The following is a 26,707-nucleotide window of genomic DNA, read 5'->3' as shown; positions in this document are numbered from 1 at the left end:
GGGTGTGGATGCAATGTGTGGATGGTGTTCAGCACCAAGGACAGGGATGTTGGCTATATGTGAAAGGTGTTCAGCACCAGGGACAGGTATGTTTGCCTGTGTGTGTATAGTGTTAAACACCAGAAACAGGAATGTTTTGAGTATTTGTGGATGGTGTTCAGCACCAAGGACAGGAATGTTTGGCTATATCATGTATATGTGAAAGGTGTTCAGCACCGGGGACAGGAATGTTTGCCTGTGTGCGTATGGTGTTAAACACCAGAAACAGGAATGTTTTACAATGTGTGAAAGGTGTTCAGCACCAAGGACAGGAATGTTTGCTATTTGTAAGAGGTTTTCAGCACCAGGGACAGGAATGTTTGCCTGTGTGTGTATAGTGTTAAACACCAGAAACAGGAATGTTTCACAATGTGTGGAAGGTGTTCAGCACCAGGGACAGGACAGTTTACCTGTGAGTCCAGTATATGTCGTTGAAATTGTTTGTTGAGAATGAAACATAGAGACAGCTGTTTGAAATGTATGAATGCAAGCGTGAATGAATAATTCAAAACTGTTTTGAAGTCTTGTCGTAGTGCAAAGACCACCATATCTCCCAAAAGAAAATGCAGAATTTATGACGATGGTTATCATGATGATAAAATTGTTATCCAAGCAGAAAATGATTAGTAAATGGGGGTCCCTGCATTGCTATATATACCTTAGCCAAATGTTATGGGAGGAATAAAGAATGGAATATAAATTTGCATGCAATTGCTGATATGAAGAAACAATGTTCCTTGTTGCATCATGATCAATGGCATACCGTACATTATGAATTGACTTGCTAATAATTAGGATTAGGGTACAAGCAACAAAGAAGAAGCTGTGTCAGCTTTATGAAAGGTTCAATTGTGATGTACTAGAAAATTTATAAAATTATTGCAATTTGTTTGTAGTCCTAAAGTAAACAGGGAGACTCGTTAATGTGGCTTATAATTAAAGGTAAAATCTTAATATTATAATTTCATCATTTATGCACAGGTGTCGCTACTTATACATAATAATGAGATGCATTCCCAAAGGAAAAGTATATAGTTGTGTATGTGTTACACTTCAGAATCTGTTCGTTTGAGACCGCATAGTGATGGTATCCCCTGTGATTGTACATATGTAAATACTTTGCGTTTGGGAATGCATCTCATTATTATGTATAAGCAGTGACACCTGTGCTGCATTGCTATGTGAACTAGTCAGAATTGCCTCACAATGACAAGTGACTGGTTACCTTTGTTGATGATTTGGGCCTTTTTGTTGATGCAGTCTTACTATCTGTCCCCTTGGTTGACGGTGTATGTGGAAATAACCCGTCATCCCGTCGTTTTGTTCTTTTTTGGCCGCCCATGTGTCTGGCCGTTGTGCTGATTTGGCTATTAAGTACCCCCTGCTAAGAAAAAGGACAAAGTGTACATGTACATGCAGGATATTAGCTAGAGGAGCGACCTACACTAAGAAAACAAAGAAATTAGACGCCCTCCTTTTGCAGGGGACACCCAGAGGACGCCCTGTTTCCCTGGTAATTACATACACATGTACATGTCTTCCCCAAACACACATTGCCATTTTTTTTTTTCCTCATACCACACACTGGGACAGCATGAAAATTGATTGACATGCAAAGTTACCGGGTATTACTAATTGTTAATCCATTGGGAAAGTCTGGCCTCCCTCCCATCCCCAATTGTGGGACGTCTGTCTATAAATCCTAGCTAAAATCCAGTGTACATGTATATTGTATCTGTATCTAACAAGCTCCACTTTACTTATGGAAAAACACTTTAATTATGGACTCCAGCCCATATCTCCTTAAAGCTTTACCCAATAAACTTTTTATCTATATCAAGTACATAGCAATGGGTATACGCAGAAAACATAAACAAGTCCCTCGTGACTAGTCCGATTATATATAATCATACTATAAATATACATAATCATACATAGCTGTTTTGGCATTATACATACTATATAACCCTGATGACCATTATACATAATTATACATAACCATTTTTACCCCTTGTAATATATAATTATACATAACACTTGTTACCATTGTATATTTAATTATATATAAAATTTATGACAATTATACATAACACAGCTGGGAACAACAGACGTACCCAATACTGTGTCGATACTTCAGATGACGTTGTCCTACTTCTATCTGCATCTGTTGTTGTGAAAGGCCATGGCCATCTTTCTTCACTCTCTCTCTCGTCAGATTCTCCAGAGACATCTGTGACATGATTCAGTACATATGTGATATCATGTTAATATTGAATATACCTAAAAACACACCTCAAGTCACAAGCCACATTAAAACAGTCCAGTCCCGGACTCCTGTCCAGATTTACATAATTATCTAACATTGCCCTGTCCTGAGCTACCACCTGTCCTCAGCAAACATTTCCCTCAATCCCTTGAGTGGTTGCTGAATCCATGTTTGACTGCATCAACATTAAAGGCATCCAGAGCATTTCATGAGGCTTGAAACTTGAATAAAAAAACTCTAATTTCTAGTAATTCCTACACATAGTGAGTTTCAATAACACTATATCATTACATATCGACATTAAAGGAGCAAAGATACAATGTCGTTGTGTGGTGAGAACTGATAAAAAATCCAAGCCCTAATAGACTGATCCTGACTGTCCATCACAATTAGCGGTTCAACCAATGAGACAATCCAAATATTTGCATTTTTATGTTTTAATTTTGCATTTCTACGTTTTGACGGAAGTGGGCGGGGCTATGGTATCGGTCTATTTACACTAGGCGCGTGAAACTAAAAGATCACCATGCAGCTTACATGTACTTCTGTGCTGCCTTTGAGCACTTTTGATAAGAAACATGCATGCAAATGTGGTATAAACAGTGGCATTAAATGTCAATTTCATAAAGATTACAGTAACTAGAATATTTCCAGTTTTCAAGCCTCATAAAATGCTCTGGGTGCCTTTAAGATCAAAATGAATTACTTTTCTAGTAGCAGTCTGTCTGTACTTACCATTAGCCCTGCTGCCCACCCACTGGAAGCAAGTTGCCACCAGAATCGTCATCCACAGTACACTTGGCTTCACCATACGGCCGGGTGTTCTGTGGCCTTCTGTCGTAGTTGTTACCTTCCTACATGAACAAATCTGAAGAAACAAGAAAAGCTTTTTAAAAAAGCTGGCCACGCAACCATTAGATAATGGTGAGGATGAAATGGTGGTTGTACGTGTATTGACTTGTATAGACTTCATTACGCCTTGACCTCCCCATCGATTGTCTTATCATATATATCTTGCTCGAAAACCATCAAAATTTTTGCCGCCCTATCCTTTTCTGCATAATAACTAGTGGCCACACTATTGCCCTATGTATTTTATCAGTCGAAGTAAAAATCAAACCTTCTCGGATGCCGTTTAGATTGCCAATAGGAATCGGATTATCAGCAGTCTGCGCATACACATTTGTCAACTATAGTCAGCCATTAGCAAGGCAAAATGAGATCGTCTGGCGTTGCAGCGCCCTCTGCCGAGGCTCAGCCTTGTTGCAGCTCGGACAAAGAGGAAGGGTGGACAGGAGGGCATCTCAGACCCGGCACAATACCAGCAACCACATGGCGGTTGCGTGGCAAAAATTTAAAGGATTTGAAATCTGGCTGAGCAACACATCATCGTCATGTTTCCTTAGCTGAGTAGTCAGCCTAAAATGTCAAGAAAGCTGGTTACAAAACACTTCTTTGTAGCCTGATTTCAATCAAGCCTCCTGTAACCACTCGCCACCCTGTAACCGCTCGCCGCCTAGCGGAGAGGGGACAGAAACCTCCGGATAGCTGGAGTTTGCGTTATACAGACAAACTTCTTTGCAACTACTCACAAAAAAATTAGCTAAAGAATCCGAGCAAGGTAGATAATAAATTTAATTAGAACCATTGGTAACTGTCATATGGACTAAAATTCAAATACAGAAAGATGAAACACATTGAAATATGAAAGACAATAACTTCGACACTCAACAGATTCATAGTCCATAATCAGATTTTTCTCTAAATGATTGTACAATGTAGCTTGGTATGCGTTGTCGTGCTATCAATACACAATAAATCCAATGTCGACTAAACAATGGCCATAGCTGTAAGGTAAAGTGGCATGAAAAGGCCCTTTGATTCTTTCCAAAGGCTCAATTAGCATTTTGGGTCAGGACCTTAGGAGGGCAAGTCCTACATTTAGGGACACAGCTGAAAAGAGAAGCCTTATGAAACCTTGGTCAGGCAAAGTGATACAGAAACCTGAATTGCTTAATGTATTAACAAACATTAGTCAGCACTATAATCTTCTCGACATATATTCAAGTATACAAATAAATGTATGAAAAACAGTCTACACCGGTGTTGTCTCCAGGACCCGTACCTTCATTCGGGAGGGAAATTTACTTTTCGGGACATAAAAAATTTCACCCCGTCCATCTAAACAAATCTGAACTTCATGATATGAAATTGATGAGGATGAATTTTTGTAATTTCAAAAATGACAGATTCAACAAGAAAATCAACAACATGGGCTCTCAAACAATGAGTGGGACAGAAACAAAATTTGAGGCTGGAGACAGCCCTGATCTTATTGCACAAAAGCAGTGTTATGAGTAACTGTGACTCAAAATATATCCTGGAATGTTTTGAGGCTACACTAAAACTACAGTTTACGAAACACACAACAGAGAATGAGTCCAGACTTACATATATGTGATAGTATCCTGTCTTTCATGACGTTTCTCTGTCACCAACAAAGCATCCAGACTTGAGCATTTGAAATGTTACAAACGAACTATGCAACTACTGTAGCCTTGAGAGAGACAGACCCTGGGGCAGTTGTCTCTCTCTCATTATCGGTGGACAAAGAAACCTTCAGACATGTGCGAAAACGTGGAAAACCCAGACTTAATCACCACAATTATCTCGCAGTCCTACATCAAAAACTAACACGTCAAAAGCTTTTGAAACATTCACAAGATAGTGGTGAAGTTTGTATATCATTGGTTCAACTTTCTATTGTCGTTTGCGATTTAAAGACATACAGCATTTAAGAATAATGTCTTAAAGATATTGCCAGAAACAGAGATCTTAGAAACTCTTGAGTGGAGGTCAACTTTGATAATTCCAAAAAGTCATTTAACATACGGGTCAATGACTATTACTAAAAAGGTGCCTTGTTGTAATTCAATCTCACCAAAGGTGCACACTGTAAAACATTTGCATTAAAACAAGTCTTGATCAAGTAGTATAGATCAGTCTCAGAGATTGTTTGAGTTGGATAATACAGGATCTGGTTTAAACTACCTTTGATACGGGTAAAAGGCTGCGGTGCCGCAAATCATGAAGCATAGAGAAGCAAACCGCTGAAGTAGAAAATAGGCCGTATTTCACCATAATTGTGACAGTCTAGATGCTAATCTCTGTACAATTCATAATATTTCATAACATATCACGAATATTACTAGTTAGGCATTCTATGGCACACTGCTGATCTTTCAGCGAATGTTAAAATAAAAGATATCAAACATTGTGAATGGTATCAGCCAAGGGGAACATGGTTAAACAAAAAAGGAACGGTTTACTCGTAATTGCATTATGGATCTAATCACTCATGAAAAGTGCACCGCCTCTGGTTGTCACGCACAGTCAAACCTGGATTCAGTAACCTCTCAAGGGATTGAGTGAAAATGGTTGTTGAGGACAAGTGGTTGCTCAGGACAGGGTGGGGTTAACTATGTAAAAATGGACGGACTGTTTCAATGTGGCTTGTTACTGGAGGTGGTTACGCCTACGCCAGGTGGTTACCTAACCACGTTTGACTAAATTTCCTTAGATGGATGAACTATATTATTATAACCTGGTTCTCGTACTGAGTTTCATTTCATAGGACTAGGAAAATGAGAGAACCAGCCACAAAATGTCTGGTCTAAGACTTAAAAAAACCTTATTTGTGCTATTAAAGCAAACAACATCTAGTACATTTTTTGCTCACAGTTTAGCATCCTTGCTCAGGGCCCATAAGGCCGGCTTTAGACTGAATGTTGTGCGACTGCCTATATATATCGTCATGATGTCACCGGCCACGATCGAACTTGGGTTAAATTCCAGGTATTGCCCATCTCTGTACAGGCCTCAATCTCTCTCTTTGTTGAGCACGTTCTCAACGTCTCATCTGCAGGGCAACAGTTGTTGCAAAGTCAGTAAAAACATAATCTTTTGCGTGACGAAAGCAAGTGGTTCCCCTGCCATTTTGAATTTGCGCGCAACGCGCACATCAATGGAATTCTGCGCCGTGGGGGTCCCGTGATATTTCCTGACCGTGTGTCTAAAGAGAAGCGTCGCTCACAACAATAATCGCACGACCGTATACCGTCGTCAGTCTAAAGCAGGCCTAAGTTGGACTGCAAGTGTTTGATCTCGTGACATTTGTCACCAGGTGGCATGTTCCCTAGAGCATAGGATGTCCTTAAGTTACCCACACCCTTTTCACTTACCCGTTTTTCCACACGCTTAGAAAAAGGGAGATTGCAATTTGTTCATATCAGACAATATATGATATTATGCAACACCTGGATGTCTAACCCTCATCGATGTAAGAAATGTGCACTTCTAAAAATATGCACCTACTGTAAAAAAAATGTTACAAAAACCTGACCGTAAAACACTGGGACAGAGCCCCACCCTACATCTGTTTGGAGACTAGAGCGACATTCTTTGCCATGTTAAATTGACTGTAAATAAAAACTGTATCAACCTTTAAAGTTCAAAAAGTTCAGTTACCCAACAAGTGAATGACTCTGATGATTGTTATTCTTACTGGTGGAACAAAGGGCTCCAGGACCCGTCCCAGGACGGAAACTTGTCTGTTGGGCCGAAAAAAAATTTCACCCCATCCATCTGAAAAATCTGAACTTCATCAAGATCATGACAAGAAATTGATGAAAATGTAATTTTGAAGGCTTGAAATGTAAGATTTACCAACGGGAATTAACAACATGAGCTCCCAAACGATGAGTGGGATGGAAAAAATCAGGACGGAAATTTGATGGTTGGGACGGAAAAAGATTTCACCCTATCCATCAAAAAAATCTTCATGACATGAAGTTGGTGAAAATGTACTTTCCTAAGCTAAAAATGACAGATTACAATGAAAATTAACAACATGGGCTCCTAAACAATGAGTAGGACAGAAATAATTCATAGCTGGAGACAGCCTTGTATCAACCAGTTCAAAGTTCAGTTGCCCAACCAGTCAAAGACTTGGATGAACTCTTATGGGTGGAACGCAACGTGTACGTGAATAAACTCTGAACCTCGTGGCCTGTATCGGCAGTGCCTAGGGCGGAGAACGGCCCTGTCAACCTTTCTTTGTTTCTCGAGTGATCGCAGCTATTGATTTGTGGTTGCATCTTGACCTTCGTTTCTATCTAATGTGGTTGTTGGTGCATAGAATATTTTGGAAATATTTAAGACACTCAACTGTATTCAGACTTTCAACTGGTCCAATATTTAAATGCATTTTTACTGGCACCTAGGAAATCCTTTTAGTGATCCTGACAAACTATTGCCTGATCCTCAATAAATTATGTGAATGAAAAAACCAAACATACAAGAAAGCAAGGATGATATAGATGTTGTCTGTTATGGATTTATACCTCTACAATTGTATGTAGGACCCAGTACATGAAACCAAACTTTGACTCAGGTAAGGTTTAACTGTTACAAAATTAATTTGAGTGAAGCATAAAGAACAAAGACCTCACAAGATCATAAAACGAAGATTAATGGGGGCAATTAAAGCCAATTTTGTGCACTGTGAATTTTAAGATAGAAGAAAAATCTATTTGCTTTACAATTAGCAGTAATTCTACAATTATGGTGCTACAATGGCATGATCTACACTGCGAATCTCGTGTTATCGGTCGGCGACAGCCTTTTTCGGCATCAAAATAGGAATTTTATGGTTGTTGGAAGGATTTTCGTAGTTGTCTGGAAAATACCACCCAACAAAGGATATAGCACAGAAGGATAGAGTACAGAAAAAAAACATTTCTCACAATACTGATCAGTCAAATCATGCCGTCAAAGGTTTCTTCAACTTCGTGATTCCAAGAAGTTAACAAATTTCATTTCAATGCACTTAATTGGAATCAGATGTTAGCTAGAAACCAAATTTATCACAATATATGACTGCTTTAGTTCAATACCACACATGTGAAAAAGTGAAAAGTGATCTCAAACCAGTTTTGCTCAAATGAACTCAATGAACAGATAAGCTAAATCTTCTACTGGTCGCGACAGGAAGACAGACGCTATGTACAGTATTTACAGCTTCATTGTACCGGGGAAATTTCCTTAGCTCTTTTCGACAAGCACAATGAACAGTGGACCACGGCTTAACGTCCCGTTCTAAGGACTGCGACCCTTTCCAGTAGCACGCATGTCGGGTGACTGACAAAGCCGAGATCGAACCCGGGGCTTCTAGTTCCAGAGGCAAGATCGCTAACCACTGGACTACGCACGCTACCTTAAAGTAATGTCCTGCGGTATTTCCTGTCGGTGTATTTGAACTCGTCCCGACATCTCCACACCAATTTCAGTGGAAAAACTGTCACAAATTGGACCAATGACTCATGGGACAGTTGTGTGGATGTGTCTTACAAAATCTGACTGTTTTGTGATAGAAAAGGCTGTCATCCTCAATGGTCTGTTCTGTCACAAGTAGCCTAGAGAATCCTAGATCCAAAGAAATCATACTTGATTCGTTGTTGAAATGTAACGTTAACCACGCCACGCCACGGAGGATCAAACAAGTGGTCTCTCAGCTACCTTAAATACAAATTAAAGGTGCAGCACACTTCACATGCCAACTCTCGTGTGTCCTCTAACAAAGAACAGTGTGTCCATGTCGTCTTCTCAAAGCGGTGGTGACAGAATATTTGTTACTCGTTCACACAGAGAAAATGTTCTCTCTTCCTAGAAATGTGACTTGTAAGTTCACAGTATACTACTAAAAGCAACCAATATTTTGTAATTGCTAGCTCCAGCTCTGACAAAGAATCACTATAACATGTAGGTCATGCTTTTAGTTAGGATTTATAGACAGGGCATCCAAAAATTGGCGGGGGGGGGGGGCAGACTTCTCCAATGGGCTCTATGGATTAACAATTACCTGGTAGCTAAGTTGCGTGTCAATCAATTTTCATGCTGTCCCAGAGTCTGATATGAGGAAAAAACAACAGTTGCAGTGTGTTTGGGGAATACAATGTACATGTGTATGTATTTCCATGCAGGGAAACAGGGTGACCTCTGGGTGTCCCCTGCAAAAGGAGGGCATCTAACTTCTTAGCATAGGGCGTCCATAAGACGCGTTGACGCCCTGCTAGCTAAAAGCCTGTATTAGGTTCATCCGGAATTAAGGATGGATAGAGAGGATAAAAGTGTAGTAGGATGGGAGGATTGGAATCTGAAAGGCATTTCCTCTTGGAGTAAAAGGCTTGAATACCCTGTATTGTTCCAATAGTTCAATGAGGTATGCGTGGCTGGGTAGTTAACAATCAGTGATTCACAAGAACTACGCACCCCTCCCAGTGAATAAGTCCTGACTGGGATTAAGAGAAGATTGTAGTGTCCTATTGATATACCGTCTCCAGTAGATCACGTCTGATTCAAAAGATGACATTAGCTACTTAATATGTGCACTACTGTAAATGCAGAAATGTTTGCGGTGGTTTTATGTTCGCGGTTTTCGCGGTACACTCTTTGCCGCGAACTTAAAACCACCGCGAAAAGCCATTCCATCGTGTGACTGTAGCGCTACTATTGTTTCCAACGCAAACTCAAAACCACTACAAACACTCCATTTTCTCCCTACCGCAAAATTAAATCCCCACGAACATTTCTGCATTTACAGTATTTGAAAGCTGGGTAAAGAGGCTGATACTGTGTTTAAGTTAAACCTGTAGTTGTTATGGTTGACTTGGTGACTTAAGCAGTGGTCACATCATTAGTTGCCACAATTTTTTCATAGGATTTTCAGCGATGCTATGACAGACTTAATTGGAGCACTAGCACTTTTTGGGGGATTAGCAATTTTCAACATGGGGTAAGGCCACACTATTTTAATTTCTTGGTTAACGGAATTTTAAAAAAATGCTATAGATTGGAAAATCAACATGAAAACCGAATCTCAGAGGAAAGTTTGTACTTTGGTGCACACAGTTTCAGGGAGTGAACAGGGTCAGGTGCAAGTTTTCACCCCAGCCTTCTGTTTTCATGATTTTTTATTTGCTAACATTTTTTTTAAAAATCCGTTAACCAAGAAATTAAATTGGTGTGGCCTTACAGTCATTTGAGTCTTACAATATGATGTTTGTATATAATTACATCTTCTATGAATTGAATGAGTGTAAAAATCCATGAATGAATGCCACACAATTACAAAGGCATGAATAATTGTACATTCATGCATGAAAAACCCTTTTGGACAGCCTTGCTACTTTGAGTTACAGAACCCCCTGATAAAAGCAGTGCATTCAGGTAAATTATTTGGTTCATTTGGCTGTAAAAAGGGTGACCTTTTGTTAAAGATTCTTAAAAGTTCAGAGATTGTTTTATTCTGTTGGCCACACAACAACTGGTTGTGGGGGTGCTGCAACATGTAACTTTTCAGATGTTTGGTCAATGAAGGTTTATAGAAAAATAAGATACAAGATACGCCAAATATGAAGTTACTTATTGACAAACAACTGCGTGGATAAAATTTGGAATCGGTCAGACATTTCAGGTACCATTAACAACCTTTCGTCAGTGACACTTCACCAGAAAACTGCTAGAAGTAGAAAGCTTGCTAGTAAGCAAAGACATGTAAAGTTTTAAAAAATGTAGTGTGTACTTTTACTAATACCTCACACAAGGATGTTTGTTTAAAGAAACCTATATTTGAGACCTTGAAAGTAGTTCTTCTATTCAACAAAGTATTTGTTTTACTTGGTTGCTCACAGTAAATGTAATTTTTCTATCATATCTTGTCTGACCCCTAACTCTTCTGTCATGACCTCAATGAAAAGCGGCCTGCAGGCCGATTTGAGCATCCCATGAATGTATAAATACTCAAACAAACAAACAAACAAACAAACAAACAAACAAACAAACAAACAAACAAACAGACAAACAAACTGTGATCATTAGGTCCAGCTTTTGTAAGAAGCAGTGTGTTTGATTACTGTCTGTTGTCCTCATTCTAGATGCTTCCTGAATTCTGAGTCATTTCGGCCGGTAAAACAGATTGAAGCGATGCAATGCGAATGGTATTTCCTCTTTTAGAAAAAGCGGCTAACACCCAAATCATCCAGTGCCTGAGGCAAATTAATAGTTATGTTGAAACATGTTAGCAACATGGGAAGGTAACATTAATGGACTACTGACAGTAACTATAAGATACATATAAGTTACTTCATATTAACTCTTACCATATCAACCATTCAGCAATGTATCAAATCTGTATGGAAAAGCAGAACCTATTTGTGATTCTCAGATGAAAATGAGACAAAGAAGATATAACGGCAACATTATAATGAAGCACGTAGTGCTATTCCATACTTAACCCAACTACTGAACACCAATTTGTAAGGTTTAATCTGTTATATATGCTACTGTTGGTTGTACATTTTGTCTTTTGTATATATTTTCTGATTGTTTGAGTGTGATCTTTTGTACTTTTAATTACAATGTATAAGACTGCCTAATTCAGCCGGTTTACTTGAAAGAAGGTAACATCGGCTGCAATGCTGTTTTAAGTTTTGTATGTGTCAATTCCTGAATAAACCATTAATATATACTAGATAGCACATATGAGTGAAAATGACAAAAAACTTTCAAACGTTACAGAGATTTTTGTGGACACAGGCTGGGATAACTTTTTATGTCACCAAATCTAGGAAAAACACGAATAAAAAAGATCCATCAAAACTGCCCAAGAAAACCAATTAAGGAAGCAATAAAATCTTGTCTGTGTGGAAAGGTGATCACTATAAACAGGATTCTTAATGCTTGTATCAATGGGAAAAATCATCTAAGAGACCACCAACATGTAGTAACATTGGCCAGGTAGTTCTAATCTTATGTAGAGGTGAACACGTGTGAATGTACAGTAATCTTGTTACTATACCTGAAAGAAATGTGCAACTTGTCTATGTTCAACAAAGGGAACATTATCTAGAACTAACACTTCATGAAATCTATCTTATTAAGATTTAAGATTCTTAAACGTAGACAAGCAAGTAATTCGAGGGACCACCAAAATGTAGTCACATAGGCCAGGTGGCCCCTAATGTTGAGGTGGTCACTTGTACAGGTTTGAATGTACAATAATCTACATGTAACTACCTGAAAGACATGATAACTTTTTGTTCAACTTGTCAATGTTCAGCAAAGAGAGCAGAACTGCGGTCTATGAAATCTATCTTAAATGTAGACAAGCAAGTAATTCAAGGAAAACACTTCACAAAAACAAACTATATCCATGCTTCATGGTCAAAGTTCCAAATACTTTTTTCTAAGCTGTTTGATAGTCCAGCTTAAACACTTAGCTTGATCACCAGTGCCCTTGTCCTTAGAAATAATAGAAAAGATAAAAACATGGTAGAAAACTAGAGCAAAAATCACAAGACCATTTTACATGTTTTTTTCACAGGATTACAAGTAAGCAGGACCCACCCATAATTACCTGTCCTGTGATGTTCACTCATCATGAAATGATTGTGCCTAGCTTACCAAAGATTTCGTATTCTTCAAGATATCGTAAGAAGTCTCACCTTATTTCTGTCGCTAGTCTAAGGCGGCTTCTCCCTCATCTCTGCTCGAGAGTGTCGCCAGGAAATAACGTGTGAACGCAACGAAAAATGTCGGAGAGCGGGCGAACTGTGGCCCGGTAATTCTTCACTCTTCAAGACCTGTAACTGCCGGGTTGAACCGGTTCTTGTCACAGAGTTGCTGCCTCGAGGCGACGCAGGCCGTGAACTTTGACTCCGCCTCATGATGGGCCTCCACCAATCCTTTGTTCGATCTCGTCGATTGACGTAAAAGAGGCGGAGCTTTAGACGCGGCACCTGCTGAAACCACGTCATTTCCTCGCTCGGCCTACAGAATATATAAAGGACGCAACTTGTTTTTAAAAATGTACTATCTACTACTAACATAATTCAGCCAGTGTACATAATTCTGCCACCTTGAAAAGATACATCCAAACAGATCTCAAACCCAACGTCCCCCAGTATAATGCCCCTGTATACCTAAACTGTGCATACCTGGGGGGTGTTGCACTAGAGATCACTCAAACTCACTGTTTTTGTGGTGGATTTATGTAACCCGGCTAATCAATGTTAAAAGAGGTTACGCTCTTACACAATTCACTCTAAATCACACCAGAACATAGGGATACTGTAATGTTTTGCACTGCATAATGAAAAGATGGGTCGCTTTTATTCCTTTAAAGTTTGTAAGGGATTATATAAAAAATCCAATATCTCTACAAGGCTAAGAATGCATTGAGTACATTCCTGCAATATCAAAAGCATGGATATAAGATCATAATTCATGATCAACATATCTCATAACAACAAGGATTTACTACCATGGGAAAAAGCAGGGAAAAGCGGTCACAGAACGCCTCTTGACGTCATGTGACGTCAGAGTGACGTAACGGCCAACAGCCGACAACCTGTGAACTCAACCGCACCAGTAAACAAACCGATACTTTGTCTCAATGAAGATATGGCCTTGAGTCATACACGTCTTTCTTGGGATCAAATCCTGCCATATATATATATGTGAACAAAAATAACAAAGTACAACATCGACAGCAAATAATTTGGGCAGAATCTTATACAAAGAAAAGCATTAGCACCACGTCAATGGAATAATTAAAGCATAACCTTGCAACTGTTGGCTTGTGAAGGAAAACCGGTTTTGTGAGTGTGGGAGGGAATGCATATACATGTACTGTTACAATGATGCAGTTCCTACTCAATCAGGAAGAGGGCTCTTCTGCAGCATAGACAGGGTTGCCTGTGGGTAAAGATTACCTTCATGAAGAATGGAGGTATTGTTTTGGACATGTCTATGTGTGTGTGTGTGCCTGTGTATGTGTGTGTCTGTCTGTGTGTATGTTTGTGTTTCCAGATATTTGAGGTCAGCATAGACAATGTACATATACAATGAAAACAAAAAGGCCATTCTCTTTAACCCCAAATCACTGGAAAATGTCAAACTTGTTTCAAAGTATTCATAGTTGTAAAGAGGTCATTATACCTTTATTGAAAATCATAGTATGGTTAGCCTTGGTAACTTGGCCCAGCACATTGTTTGCAAAGGATTAACAACCTGGGCATACCCTAAATACCTTATCTGTGTCTTATCCCTGTTTCAGAAAGATCTGAAAATCTCAGACGCGTGACAGGAAAAACAGAGTGCTAAGGGTTGGTCGAAAATGTGTCAATATGACTGGCAAAAATGTACCGTACGCTCTTAAACCTTCCTCATAAATAAGAACTGAAATTTTCCCCTCACAACACCACAAGACTCCACCCACAGGCCTAGACAACTGAAATATTTCAGAATTAATCTTTTTAGTAAATCTAATTTTAAGTTTGATGGCAAAAAAAAGTACCTTGACAAAAAGTCTTTGAAAGATCCAAATATGATATCTCAAAAATATCAAGTCCCTTGAGGTAAATACAAGACAATGCGGCTCCGATAGACCTCTCCCCTCTTTAATCCTTAGGATAAACCTTTTCATGCTTGTGCTAGGGCACACAGTCACAATAATCCTTAAGTCTTGGCAGTATCTGCATAATCTGTGCAACACGTGATCACTAAAGCTGAAAACTAGGTCACATACTGGAGTCTAGGGCTGTTTCTGACACATAGCGTTAGAAAACGTTTAGATCGGCACCATCCACGGGAAAGACGCTGATTTGCGTTCCTGTTTTGGGACTCCTTAAAGGACATGGGACTTTGAATTCTCGCCTTGGTCTGGTAAGGGTGTGGTCACTTTCATCTTAGGATCGGTTCCGGCAAGGCTATAACAGAAAAGACAGTGAAGAAGGATCTGCATCAACCTTTTCCGTCAGAAGACAGCTGGACTTTTGTACGACCCATGACTGTCACAGCAATGCCCTCAGTTGCCGTCGCAAAACTGTACAGCAAAAGTGAAAGGGTCATAAAGGGCCAAGAACCTCTCACCTCTGATGACTGAAAAGCCGTATATTTTGATAACCTTTCTTTGGTGAGTAGATCAATAGACTTTCACATCCATTGCTTGAACCTAAACCTCCGAATGTTCAGCAATTTATATATACATGTACATGTACTGTATGATGTACATGTAGACATTGAATGCATATGGTGGACGCTGTTATACTTATATCAATTCTTTGGTGCATTTTACTCTTTAGCATGTGCAATGTTTGTGACAAAAAGACAGTAGTGCCAATACAATGAAGGGGAAGAGTATTCTTATTTCTTTTCCTTTGTGTTTTGTAGACAAGCTTCTTTCAAGCAGAACCAGAATGCAAACTGCAGCAATGTGTACAATGAGGTCAATGAGATGCATTCGATGGGGCATACTGGTCTGCCTTGGTGTTGCATTAACTATGAGTCTGTGGCTTCTTACTGTTGCTAGGGACCCACGTCAGGTAACTAAGGACACGCCCATGCGGTAAGTCAATACTGTAAAAATGGAAATGTTTGCGGTGGTTTTATGTTTACGTTTTTTGCAGTGATCTCTTCACCGCTAACCAAAAACCACTGCGAAAATTTAATATCATTTAATACGATATAGGTTGGAGTGTCCAGCCGAAAATTCATGGTGAGTTCAACTCTTGGTGTTGGATCAAAGTTTAAAATTTTTCCAATATGATTTATGTTATTTCTTCTGCCTGCCTACCCCAAATACTCCATTTTCTGCCTACTGCGAAATTATATCCCTGCAAGGAGGTTATAACCCTGCAAACATTTCCCATTTCACAGTACCTTGATGTCAATCCATGCACGCCCCCTGTTGTTTCTTAGAAGAACTGCACCTACCTAACTATTGAGCAAGTGCTACTCAAAATCAAGGACATAATGTCCTTGTCAAAACTTATACATGGGAAGGGCAGAGGATCTTGTTAGGAAGTGTCATTGAAACTGAAAGGAAAAACGGACGCACGAAACACTTTCTCTTAACACAAAAGTTAGCATCTTGATTAATTAGAAATAATCAACTTGCTTGTCAGCTGGGGTAACCATGTTTGAACCTTGAACGGGAACATCTAGCCAATGATAACACGGGGAACAATGGACTCTTCTAAGTTTCCGTTTTCCTTGGATTTTTGATTATTAGTATTTGATGATTAACATTTTGTTTAATTTTTAATCTATTTCTTCACAATTTGTTAATTATGATCAGCATTGATCATATCAGCGTAACTGTACCTTATTATGTTTGATACCTTAAAATTCATTTTGTATTTCCTCGTATCTGTTCATCTATTAGGATTTATGATATAAGTTCAACTTATTTTCTATCGTTAATTTTGTTTAGTTTTGAGTTATGTACAATTTATGATATAATTCCTATTGTTAAGTTTCGAGGGTAGGCCCACGAAAAGCCATGGACCTAGGCTTCTGCCACCCCCCCCCCCCTGCAGTTTTTTTGGTCCTGTATTTTTGCTTTAAAATACTTGTACATAATGCGAAACAATAAACAATAAGTTCTTAACTCTACTTGGCCCTGTCCTCCATCAGTGAGCGAAGTTCTGTTGTGATGATGTTACTGAGCCCAACATATGCATCCCTTTTCAAGTTGTTGATGAAGGCTGTGCGTTTTCTTAGCCCTTTTTAAAACCATGTTTAATCTTTCAGGTTGAACAGCCCTGTCATCTCTTCTGACGACATTTTCTCCACCAAGGTTAAAGTCAAATTAGACCATGCAGATTTAAACAATGGTACTTTTGAGAACAAAATGTCTGATTTAACGAAAAATCCTTCTCATAAAGTAGCGGTCGAAAATGAATCAAATGACAGAAGCACATTTAAATCTAGTCACAGATCAGTGTCATCAGAAAAGCTTGCTGAAAAAGTGGACTCATGGAGAAAAGCAATTGCTAAAAAGACGGTAAGATTACCACAAAAAAACAAGACTATCGAAAACACTAGAGGAATGAATGACAAGATACACACAGAAAAAAAACAGAAAAAAGGAAAGCTGGACAAGAAAAAGTCTTCACCTCAACGAAAGGGCAGAGCTCGGGTGACGAAAGAGGATGAAAATAGGATAAATGCCATCAAACAGGGAAAGGAACTCGACAACCTTTTTGCAGACGTTGATTCGAACTGGAAATTCAGCCCTGCATCATTAGCTGACTTACGGTAAGACCTGAAAATTTCTAGTTTAACGTCTGACAATAAAACTGTTTTAACCTTAACAAGTTGCTTCATGCACAACATTCAATATAATTTCCTTGATCTAGAGCAATATTTGCCATCCTCCTAAATGTGCAGAGGGTATAAATGGGGGAATCCTGTCAGCAAATAATGGTAAATCTAGGAGGGACAGCAATATTGTTCTTGAAAATTTGCCGACAACGCTACTAACGTTGAATTAGTGCGGGCCGGCTACGATTGACGGTCACAGTGAATTAAAATTCCTTGCTACAGTCCTCACCAAAAAAGGTATGCATACCCTTTTTCCTGTGAAGCGCTGACAGGATCCCCCATGCAGACCCTTATCAATAGGTTACTTACCTAGTGTCTTGGTCAAAAAAAGTTTGTTTAACCTATCATGAAATTAACAATCATACTATAACTTAAATTCCACCTGCGTACATAATTCCGCCCCCTGAAAAGATACGTCCAAACAGATCTCCAACCCAATGTCCCCCAGTATAATACACTCCTGTATATCTAAACTGTACATACCTGGGGGGTGCTGCACTAGAGATCTCTCAAACCCACAGTTTTTCAAAGTGGTGAATCTATGTAATGTTGATGGTGATTAACCGTTTGTTTCTCATTGGTAACTTAATCCAAAGGAGGCAGCTGGCAATCTTGCACACTGCCGCGAACTTTACCTTGACGAAACGGAACACGCCCCTCAACTCCTACATCAACTACGCCACCTCGCGAGGGAAACGAAAAGTGCAGGGAAGCCTGCACCGCAAACTATCGGAGGTACTGATATGGACGTTCTACCCTCCAGAATCGTCCAGATATCTTGAAATTCAGCATGCAAATAGAACTAAGATACAGATAAATACTGTGCATGTCTTAGCCGGTAACTTCAAACACAATACTTGTGAACCCCCAAGTAAAAGTGTGCCCCCCTCCCCATCAACCAAATAATGAGTTTTTTGCTAACACATGTTAGGACCGTTTAATATAATTTCATGGACCATATGTCGCCAAACAAACGACCTCAACTCTTTGCTACTAAATGCAAACAACAGCCACAACGTGCATGTGCTTGGTGAACAAACATAAGATGATACCTCCCGACTTGTCTTGTCATGTCTCCAGAAGCCGCCAGGATTCCAGACGGGACGGTTCAGGAATTGCAGCGTGGTCGGAAGTAGCGGCATCCTCACCGGAAGTGGGTGTGGCAACCAAATCGACTCTGCGGAGTTCGTCATAAGGTGAAGTTCTTCAACAGGACTCTGATGTCCATGGAGTTTTGTCATTTTTTTTTCATGATGCAAATCATTAATTGTAATAGATAAAAGAATTGTATGTAACCGTTACGTTCAACCGTCTTTAATATAACGTTACTGTAAATGCATTTAAGTTCGCGTGGTTTTTATCTCGCGGTAGGGAGAAAATGGAGTGTTCGCGGTGGTTTTAAGTTCGCGTTTGAAACAATAGTAGCGCTACAGTCATAGGTGGGCAAAAACTTCGCGCTAGTTCGCGCTGAAAGTTCACCGTGAAAACCGCGAACATAAAACCACCGCGAACATTTCTACATTTACAGTGCTGTAACGTTAAATGGTATTTAAAGCAGGCATCCTCAGTTAGTTGTAGCCAGTTCTTCTAAGTTCTAGACGTACACCAAACCATTTAATTTCCCAGCCACCCTATATGCTAATATTTGCACGATTGTGAATTTTGATGCTGTGTTTCCTTTATCTTTAATGCTATCATATTCTTGACTATCTATTCCTAGGTTCAACCTTCCGCCCTTGAAGAAAGAATACGTCTCAGATGTAGGGCGTACGGTGGATCTTGTCACCTGTAATCGTTACCGGTTGAAGACTCAGTAAGTTCACTTTTTTCTCACCCCGCATCCATGAATACCGTAGAGAGAGATACGTCTAGCCCCAACTTAACCCCACTCCTGTGATTTAGCATTGTAGATGAGATAGGTGCCAACTGTGTTGGCCTCTCGGTGAATAGTTTCATCAGGTTGGTAAGTTACTGAATAAAAATACTCTCTTTTACACTACCAAGAGATTTATCACCACCGACGTTTCGGTGACCATCTGTCACCTTCTTCAAGGCAATTCTGACTGGTTCATATAGCAATGCAGCACAGGTGTTGTTGCTTATACATAATGAGATGCATTCCCAAACGCAAAATATTTACATATGTACAATCACAGGAGGTGACATCACTATGCGGTCCGAAACGTACAGAAGTGTAACACATATTCAGTGACTTTAACCAACCTGATGAAACTATTCACGGATGTGTTGGTCTCTGCTGTAACATCTGCTAACATAATTCCGCCACCCTGAAAAGATACGTCTAAACAGATCCCAAACCCAACGTCCCCCAGTATAGTGAACTCACGGCAATATTAGGGCGTTGAAAGTCATATTTTCAAAATTAATTTTTGTAGTGATTTCTATTCACAGTAAGTTTAAATAACGCTATCCCATTGCATATCGACCATCATTGGCATGTCGTTGTGTGGTGGAAACTCATTGTCGACAGAAAATGGTTACGGCTGGATTCTGGGCTGATTTTTGGGTGGTACCAATAAATAAAATACTCCTTTTGCGGCTTGTTTCTGTGCTCTTTTTAAAAAGTATGAGATAATGATGCAAATGTGCTTATATGGGGAAGTAAATGTCAATTTCAATTTCACCAAACAGAATTGCTTTCCCCAGAATATTTCAAGTTTTACCCCCTCAGAAATCGCGCAGGGCACCTTTAACTCATTGTGCTTCCCTTTGGAGGTGCTGCACTAGACATATCTCAAACACACTGTTTTTCAAAGTGTCGGATTTATGTAACCGGGCGGATTAATGTTAATAGTGGTTACGTGTTATGTCTATGTAGCAGGTAGCCTCCAAAACGTCTACATTAATGTGTATGATTTTGCGCTGAACGAATACATGTTAAAACCCAGAGGCTGGAATCTCATTTATACGTTCATGTCGCCCTAGGTTGGCGCAGAATTGACTACAAATGAAGATTTAAACAGTCAAGCTGAAGGCGTTTGGCACAGTGCGTCGCATTGAGTCAAAGAATCAATCCCAACGGATGGGTGTAAAATGTCACCATCTGCCATGTTTAACACACGCTGTGATCATTTCCTGAGGCACTGTGTATTGCTTAACATTTCCATACATTAACATTGATATTTGCAGATTTACAAATTGTCTTTCAGCCCTTGTTTTCGCGTTCAGATTAGGGTACACCGTGACTGAAGCCACTATGTGTTGCTCAACAAGACAACATTCCCATACATTAACATAGAGATTCGTCAATAGACCTCTTTCCTGTTACGGCGGCCATTTTGAATTTCCTGAGGTCAGCTGGGGGTCATGCACCAAAGTGAGGCTCGGGTTGTCCCGGCCTATGATATAACATAGGTATTCCATCCAAGATTTGTCAATTAACACATTGTCTTTAGTCTTCACCGTTGTTTTTACGTTGCAGATTCGGATACGCTGTGACTGAAGCCAACAAGAAAAAGTTCGTTGACTTTCTCAGCAACAACTATCCTAAATTGTCATACATATGGCTGTTTCCTTTCTCTTTCGCCGGGAGCACGGTCGATAACGTCACGCATGTTGCTGACGTATTGAGAGAACACAACTCTTCTGTTCAAGCCGTGTTCAGCAACCCGAGACACATGTTCGACAGCAAGGTATTTTGGGAACAACGCGGGGTGAACGGAAGTACTCTGACGTCAGGTACTCATGTCAATGACATCATGTTTGGGACGATCTGTATTTTTCAATCTGAGAAAGAATTTTTACGTCCACATATTCCGATACTTCATACTGTATACTTTCTACTGGTCACTTACAATTTCGATTTTTTTTTAAATGAACGTATTTGCTTTAGTCGGCTTCTTTCTCACTGTGATCATATGATGTTTTGTTATTTTATTTCGGGGTCTTCCCACTAGGAATATTTGAAAATCGCCTCCCTGAGATATTATGTACTTCATGGTGAAAGGAATAAATGAAAAATGTATCATATATATATAAACGTTGATGAAGGTTAGACATCCAGGTAATAAGATACGCGAAAAATAGTTAGTTAAGCAACTGGATAAAATTTTGAAACAGTTGCTTTAACTTTTTTTGGTGTATTAACGTTATATATATATATATACTTTATGAGTCTTCTAACGGCACATTTATATACAAAGTAAAATATCATTTTCCTTCACAGACGATATGCGCCTTGGGCGTGTGATTTATCGTGATCTTAACCATCTCGTTTGTCCTTGAATTTTAAACATGAAGGGATGAACTTGATCACATTGGCCTTGGACGTGTGCGAAGAGTTATACGTGTACGGCTTCTGGCCTTGGCTGGTGGGCAGGAGGGGTCAAGAGGTCAACTATCACTACGAGGATGGCGGGAAATCTGTAGCAGGGCTTCGTCAAGCCAACCACAACATGCCGGAGGAATTCTCCAAGCTTTTACAGCTATATAAACATGGGGTCTTGAGACTGGTTACAACTACATGCTGATATATACCTGATTCACAAGCTGGCTGCCTCGGAGACTAAAACCATTAAACCACTTTCACACGTTTTATATCGAGCAAATGAAATAAAAGTACAATAAAATGTATATCTTGCGCTCAACTAAATAACGGTATCTCGAGCCAAATAGATTTTTCATGTATCGTTTTTCCGTGTATAAAAGCCCGAAAATAATTAAATGCCAACTGTCGACTTTCAACAACGCTCAGTCTCTGTTTTGTAAGACCATTATTGTGTGAAATGAAATAATTCTAGGAGTGAATGGATTTTGTCGCAATCTACATTGTACCTTTTGCTACATTGAACTTCATTTCTTTCCTTTTCACTTACAAATTAATGAAGTAGACGTGATTTTAGTCACTTGAAATAAAATATACTGATTATGTAACTTAGATCCTCAGGACGAGAATGAAGGGGTAGCAATATGTTTTTAAGTGGTTCATTGTATTGTTTTAGATAACGTTACGTCCGTGAATAGTTTCATCAGTCACTGAATAAAAAGACTATTTTCACACAACACGATAATAATCGTTCATTCGTTGCATTGATGGTAGTGTATGTGTTACACTTCTGTACGTTTGGGACTGCATAGTGATGTCATCTCCTGTGATTGTACATATGTAAATACTTTGCGTATGGGAATGCATCTCATTATCTATATGCAGCAACACCTGTGCTGCATTGCTATGTGAACCAGTCAGAATTGCCTTGAAGAAGGTGACAGATGGTCACCGAAACGTCGGTGGAATAAATCTCTTGGTTGTGTAAACAGAGTCTTTTTATTCACTGTTTTAGATACGTACTGAAATATTGCCGTGAAAAGCCCATATGACGTTGGCGACGTTGTGAATCTACCTGTGCGTGCAGGTGATTTGTCAAGCTGCCGAATGCTGACACAGCGGTGTGTTGATACCACTGCAGAGATGAGCAGTCTAGAAGGATATAATCCCGTTCGGTCAACTGTGTCGAACATCTCAGGCACTCAGGCTTCACAAACGGATAAAAGAGAAGCCCGTTTTACTCTCTCGGTAAAAGGGAGAGCTGGTTTTGTTTCGCCGAAGGGCGGTTACACCGGCTATATAGATGCAGATACAGATACAGAGCCTAGGGCACAACTTCTCTCGTTTGACAAACATATGTCCCATCTTGTAGTATCAAGGTCAACATGGCGTCCTTCGCTGTGACGTCACTCATCATGTCTCCAGTGTCCCGGATGTACTGATGATGGATCGGTTTGCCGAGTGAACATGGCGGTTCCTTGGCTTAGCTTGTCCAGTATAACATACCTACAGGATTGCCAGGATGACGTTAAACGGTTTTTACTGCACTGAGAGATAGTCTGTATCTGTATCTATATAGCCTGTATAACCGCCATTAGGCGTAACACACCAGCTTCGTAGGCACGCGGCTTTTTTTAGATTTTTAATTTTTATTGAATTTCACAAAATGAAACAACACATAATAGAAAACAAGAGAAAACAAAGTACAGGAATATAACATAAGCCACGGATCCCAAACAATAAGTAAAGGTGGGAACAGAAATGAGCTACTGTGTAGATATAAGCAATATCCATAAAAATAAAGATAACAGTATCATTATATTTGCAAATGATTATAAGAAAATCAATATCAACCAAAGATTACAGAACATTGTCATTGAAATCAAACAGTACTTATGTTGACAAATGAAATATGAAAAGTCCATATCACCTAGTTTTTACATATCTGACTGCAACCGTTCTTCAAAGCTATCTAAAGTCGATTTGTGGAACCCTTTGAATGGCTTTTATTTGTTGTTCACCTTGTAGTGCCTAGTCTAATACTATATAGTCTAAGTCAGGAAGTTTCCTTGCTGTTTCTGTAGCAGGGAATGTTTTTACAGGGAAGGGTTGGTACCCCGAACATTGGACCCACATTTGACATTCCTTCCGAAAGAAGGGTGTACCCACAAACGAGATGCCCTTCCCTTCGACTTTTAGACTCAGTCCAAAATACCATGACATCTACACGACAAGCTAGCATGGTGCCAAAAATGACAATGGTTCTCATCGGTTGTAAATACTAATAATATTTTTACAGTTAGACATGTCAGTGCATTATCAGGTCAATATACACTTCAAAACAAGCCTTAAAGAGCGCCTTACCCTACATGATCCATGTAGTTACTCAACAATGTTGACACCGCTAGTTCCTAGTGCAGTACCTCTGTTTTCAATAAAATGTAGGAATGATTTAATGTTAATGTAGTAAATCTATATTTTATCATAGTCTGTATGAAAAACCGATGAATGTAGCGATAAATGTAATGATGTTGCGAGAAATGTAATGATGTTTTTAGAGAGAATGATTTCAGTTTGTACACAGTTAATCATCCAATAATAGTTGCCATTTTAGAACAAATGTAATCGCCAGCGATATTCAGGTACCAACGGTTGACTACGAGGCTGTTTTCTGTACATTTTGAAAAAATTCATACCTGACAGTATGTACTATTTCTGTATTCTCTGGCCTTTTATTGCATTTTTCTGCCATCTTTAAACCACAGTAGCATTTTTACCATTTCACTCCCCCACGCCAACAGTCTTCCTTGTATTCAACGTCAGTTTCCTCTGAGAAAACGAAAGCTAAGATGAAGTGACGTCTAAGACGAACCCTGCGTATCTATCTGTCTCGTTAATCCCGTATTCTTTAGCCGGATTAAGAAACCGTGTTTGAAAAATGAGGCGGTAAGCTCTTCCTCTGCCCGGAAAGGGCACTACATAAAAGTACATGCATTAGTAAAATAAATGCGTTCCTGTAGTCGCAGTTTAGAAGTCCGCACATATGTCTAGATTGCGTGGAAATCCTTTACCTTTTGGCTATATTGTCATTCCTCTGACTGTGCACTCTCTGTCTTGTGATAATGCATTCTATTCACTGTTTAGTTCGCTTCCCTGTATCTCGTATGTTTAGGGTTATCCGAAATGCACGATGATCGAATCAAGATAAATACGGTATTTACTATGGTACGATAAATATCTGTCAGTAACGATTAAAGGACTGTCAGCAGTATACTAAATCTTTTTTTCTACAAATTAAAAATACATGTTTTCATTCAAATTCTTACACTGTGTTGCGATTCCATGAAGTATCTATTCTACACTATATTGGAGGCACCCACGGTATATTTGATTTATGGCACGTGTCCTTTTATAACGGTACATCTGGAGACTAAAAGCCCGTGATGTCTTAGGGAGATAAAACTATATACCGCCGCACGACAAACTGCGGTAAAAGGGCGAGCCGTAAGCGGCACCATAAATTTGAGGATTCCACTTCAATTCGTTTACTTGTCTTGAGGGTCCCTTATCAATCAATGTGATACATTAAGCGGGTATGTCACCGGACTGCGCCAACTTTCGCCGGGCATTCGCTCAGACCTCTTTCCAATTACGGCGGCCATTTTGAATTTCCCGGGGTCAGCTGGGGGGCATGCACCAAAGTGAGGCTCGGGTTGTTCCGGCCTATGATGAGCCTATGTTAAAACACAGGTATGGCATCTTTGGTTGTACATTTAGCCCCTCTAAGGTGGAATGCTGTGGTACATGCGCAAACCGGAAAATTTGACATATTGGCAAAATGGCGCAGATATACGTAAATTGGCGCAGAACGGAAAACATCCATTTATCACTGAAAACCCCTTTTTCAATAAGCTTTAGTCATTGTACGTTGGTTTTTAAATCAGTGGCAACACTGCGATTTCCTATAAGGTTATTCTATATAAAAACTTTTTGTTTAGCTCATTTACGCTAGACGTTTGGGACGGCATCTGTAAGCAGCGACACCTATCGCTGCAGTGAAAAGTGAACCAGTCAGAACGTGACAGACGGTCACCAATGCGTCCGTTGAAAAAAACGCTTGGTTGTATTTTCATTCGGCTTTAGTCAGGCAAACACAATGACGACGAAATAAACTTCTCACACGTTTTGAACAACTTTATTTCATAAAGCCTGACTTTAATGTCCAATCTAGTCATCTAACTACCGTTTTCTATATCTTGAGAGATTGTTCTATATAGAAAGCACCATTTTCACAAATCAGTGAAAATATTCTTATAATGTATTTATTTTAATTTATTGCTTACAGCCAGTGATACTCTATTCGGTCAAGATCTTTAGATCGAGAAATTAAAGGCCTATAGCAAGGACGTTTAATAAAACGCATACATGGATAGAATTGTGCAAGAACATACAAATGTATCCAATCACAAAGTTCGTTAAGTATTTCACGGTTTCGTCGTTAAAGTGATCAACACTTTTGTAATCTTGGAACGGTACATACAGACATCCATCCATACAGAAATGGACAATTTTGTTTCTGAAGGACATTATAAAACAGGGCACCTCACGATTTACGGTATATAATACCTCGTGACAATCTAGAATGAACCTATACATAGTATAATAGTGGTAGATTGTAAACAAGTCACGGTGGGAGGTGGCTTACCGATTTTTAGTAGTACAAAATTTATCAAGATGATCTTCTTCATATTTGTATCTTATAAACTTCATCAGCTAACAAGTCCACGAATTAACCTGCTAGGCCAACTTCTTGTGTAGACAACAATTCTACTGAAACCGCCCAAAGAAACGTCATCTTTTGGCTTCATAGAGCTTTTCGATTTGTACATCTA

The 26,707-nt window shown here is 39.4% G+C and overlaps 1 protein-coding gene across 1 annotated transcript; it reads left to right on the top strand.

Moving 5' to 3' along the window:
• The first annotated feature begins 16,906 nt into the window (after nt 1–16,906).
• On the top strand, nt 16,907–22,366 carry LOC136420684 (alpha-N-acetylneuraminide alpha-2,8-sialyltransferase-like). Its single transcript, XM_066407757.1, has 6 exons — nt 16,907–17,464; nt 18,127–18,265; nt 18,611–18,726; nt 19,251–19,343; nt 20,973–21,229; nt 21,791–22,366. Exons 1-6 carry the CDS (start codon nt 17,058–17,060, stop codon nt 22,018–22,020), a joined length of 1,242 nt encoding a protein of 413 aa, XP_066263854.1. The 5' UTR covers nt 16,907–17,057; the 3' UTR covers nt 22,021–22,366.
• Nucleotides 22,367–26,707: the final 4,341 nt, after the last annotated feature.

The sequence above is a fragment of the Branchiostoma lanceolatum genome, chromosome 15, assembly GCF_035083965.1.
Source record: "Branchiostoma lanceolatum isolate klBraLanc5 chromosome 15, klBraLanc5.hap2, whole genome shotgun sequence".
NCBI classification, from domain to species: domain Eukaryota; kingdom Metazoa; phylum Chordata; class Leptocardii; order Amphioxiformes; family Branchiostomatidae; genus Branchiostoma; species Branchiostoma lanceolatum.
Note: the sequence above shows the minus strand (reverse complement) of the source record. Positions and strands in the feature narration are given on the sequence as shown.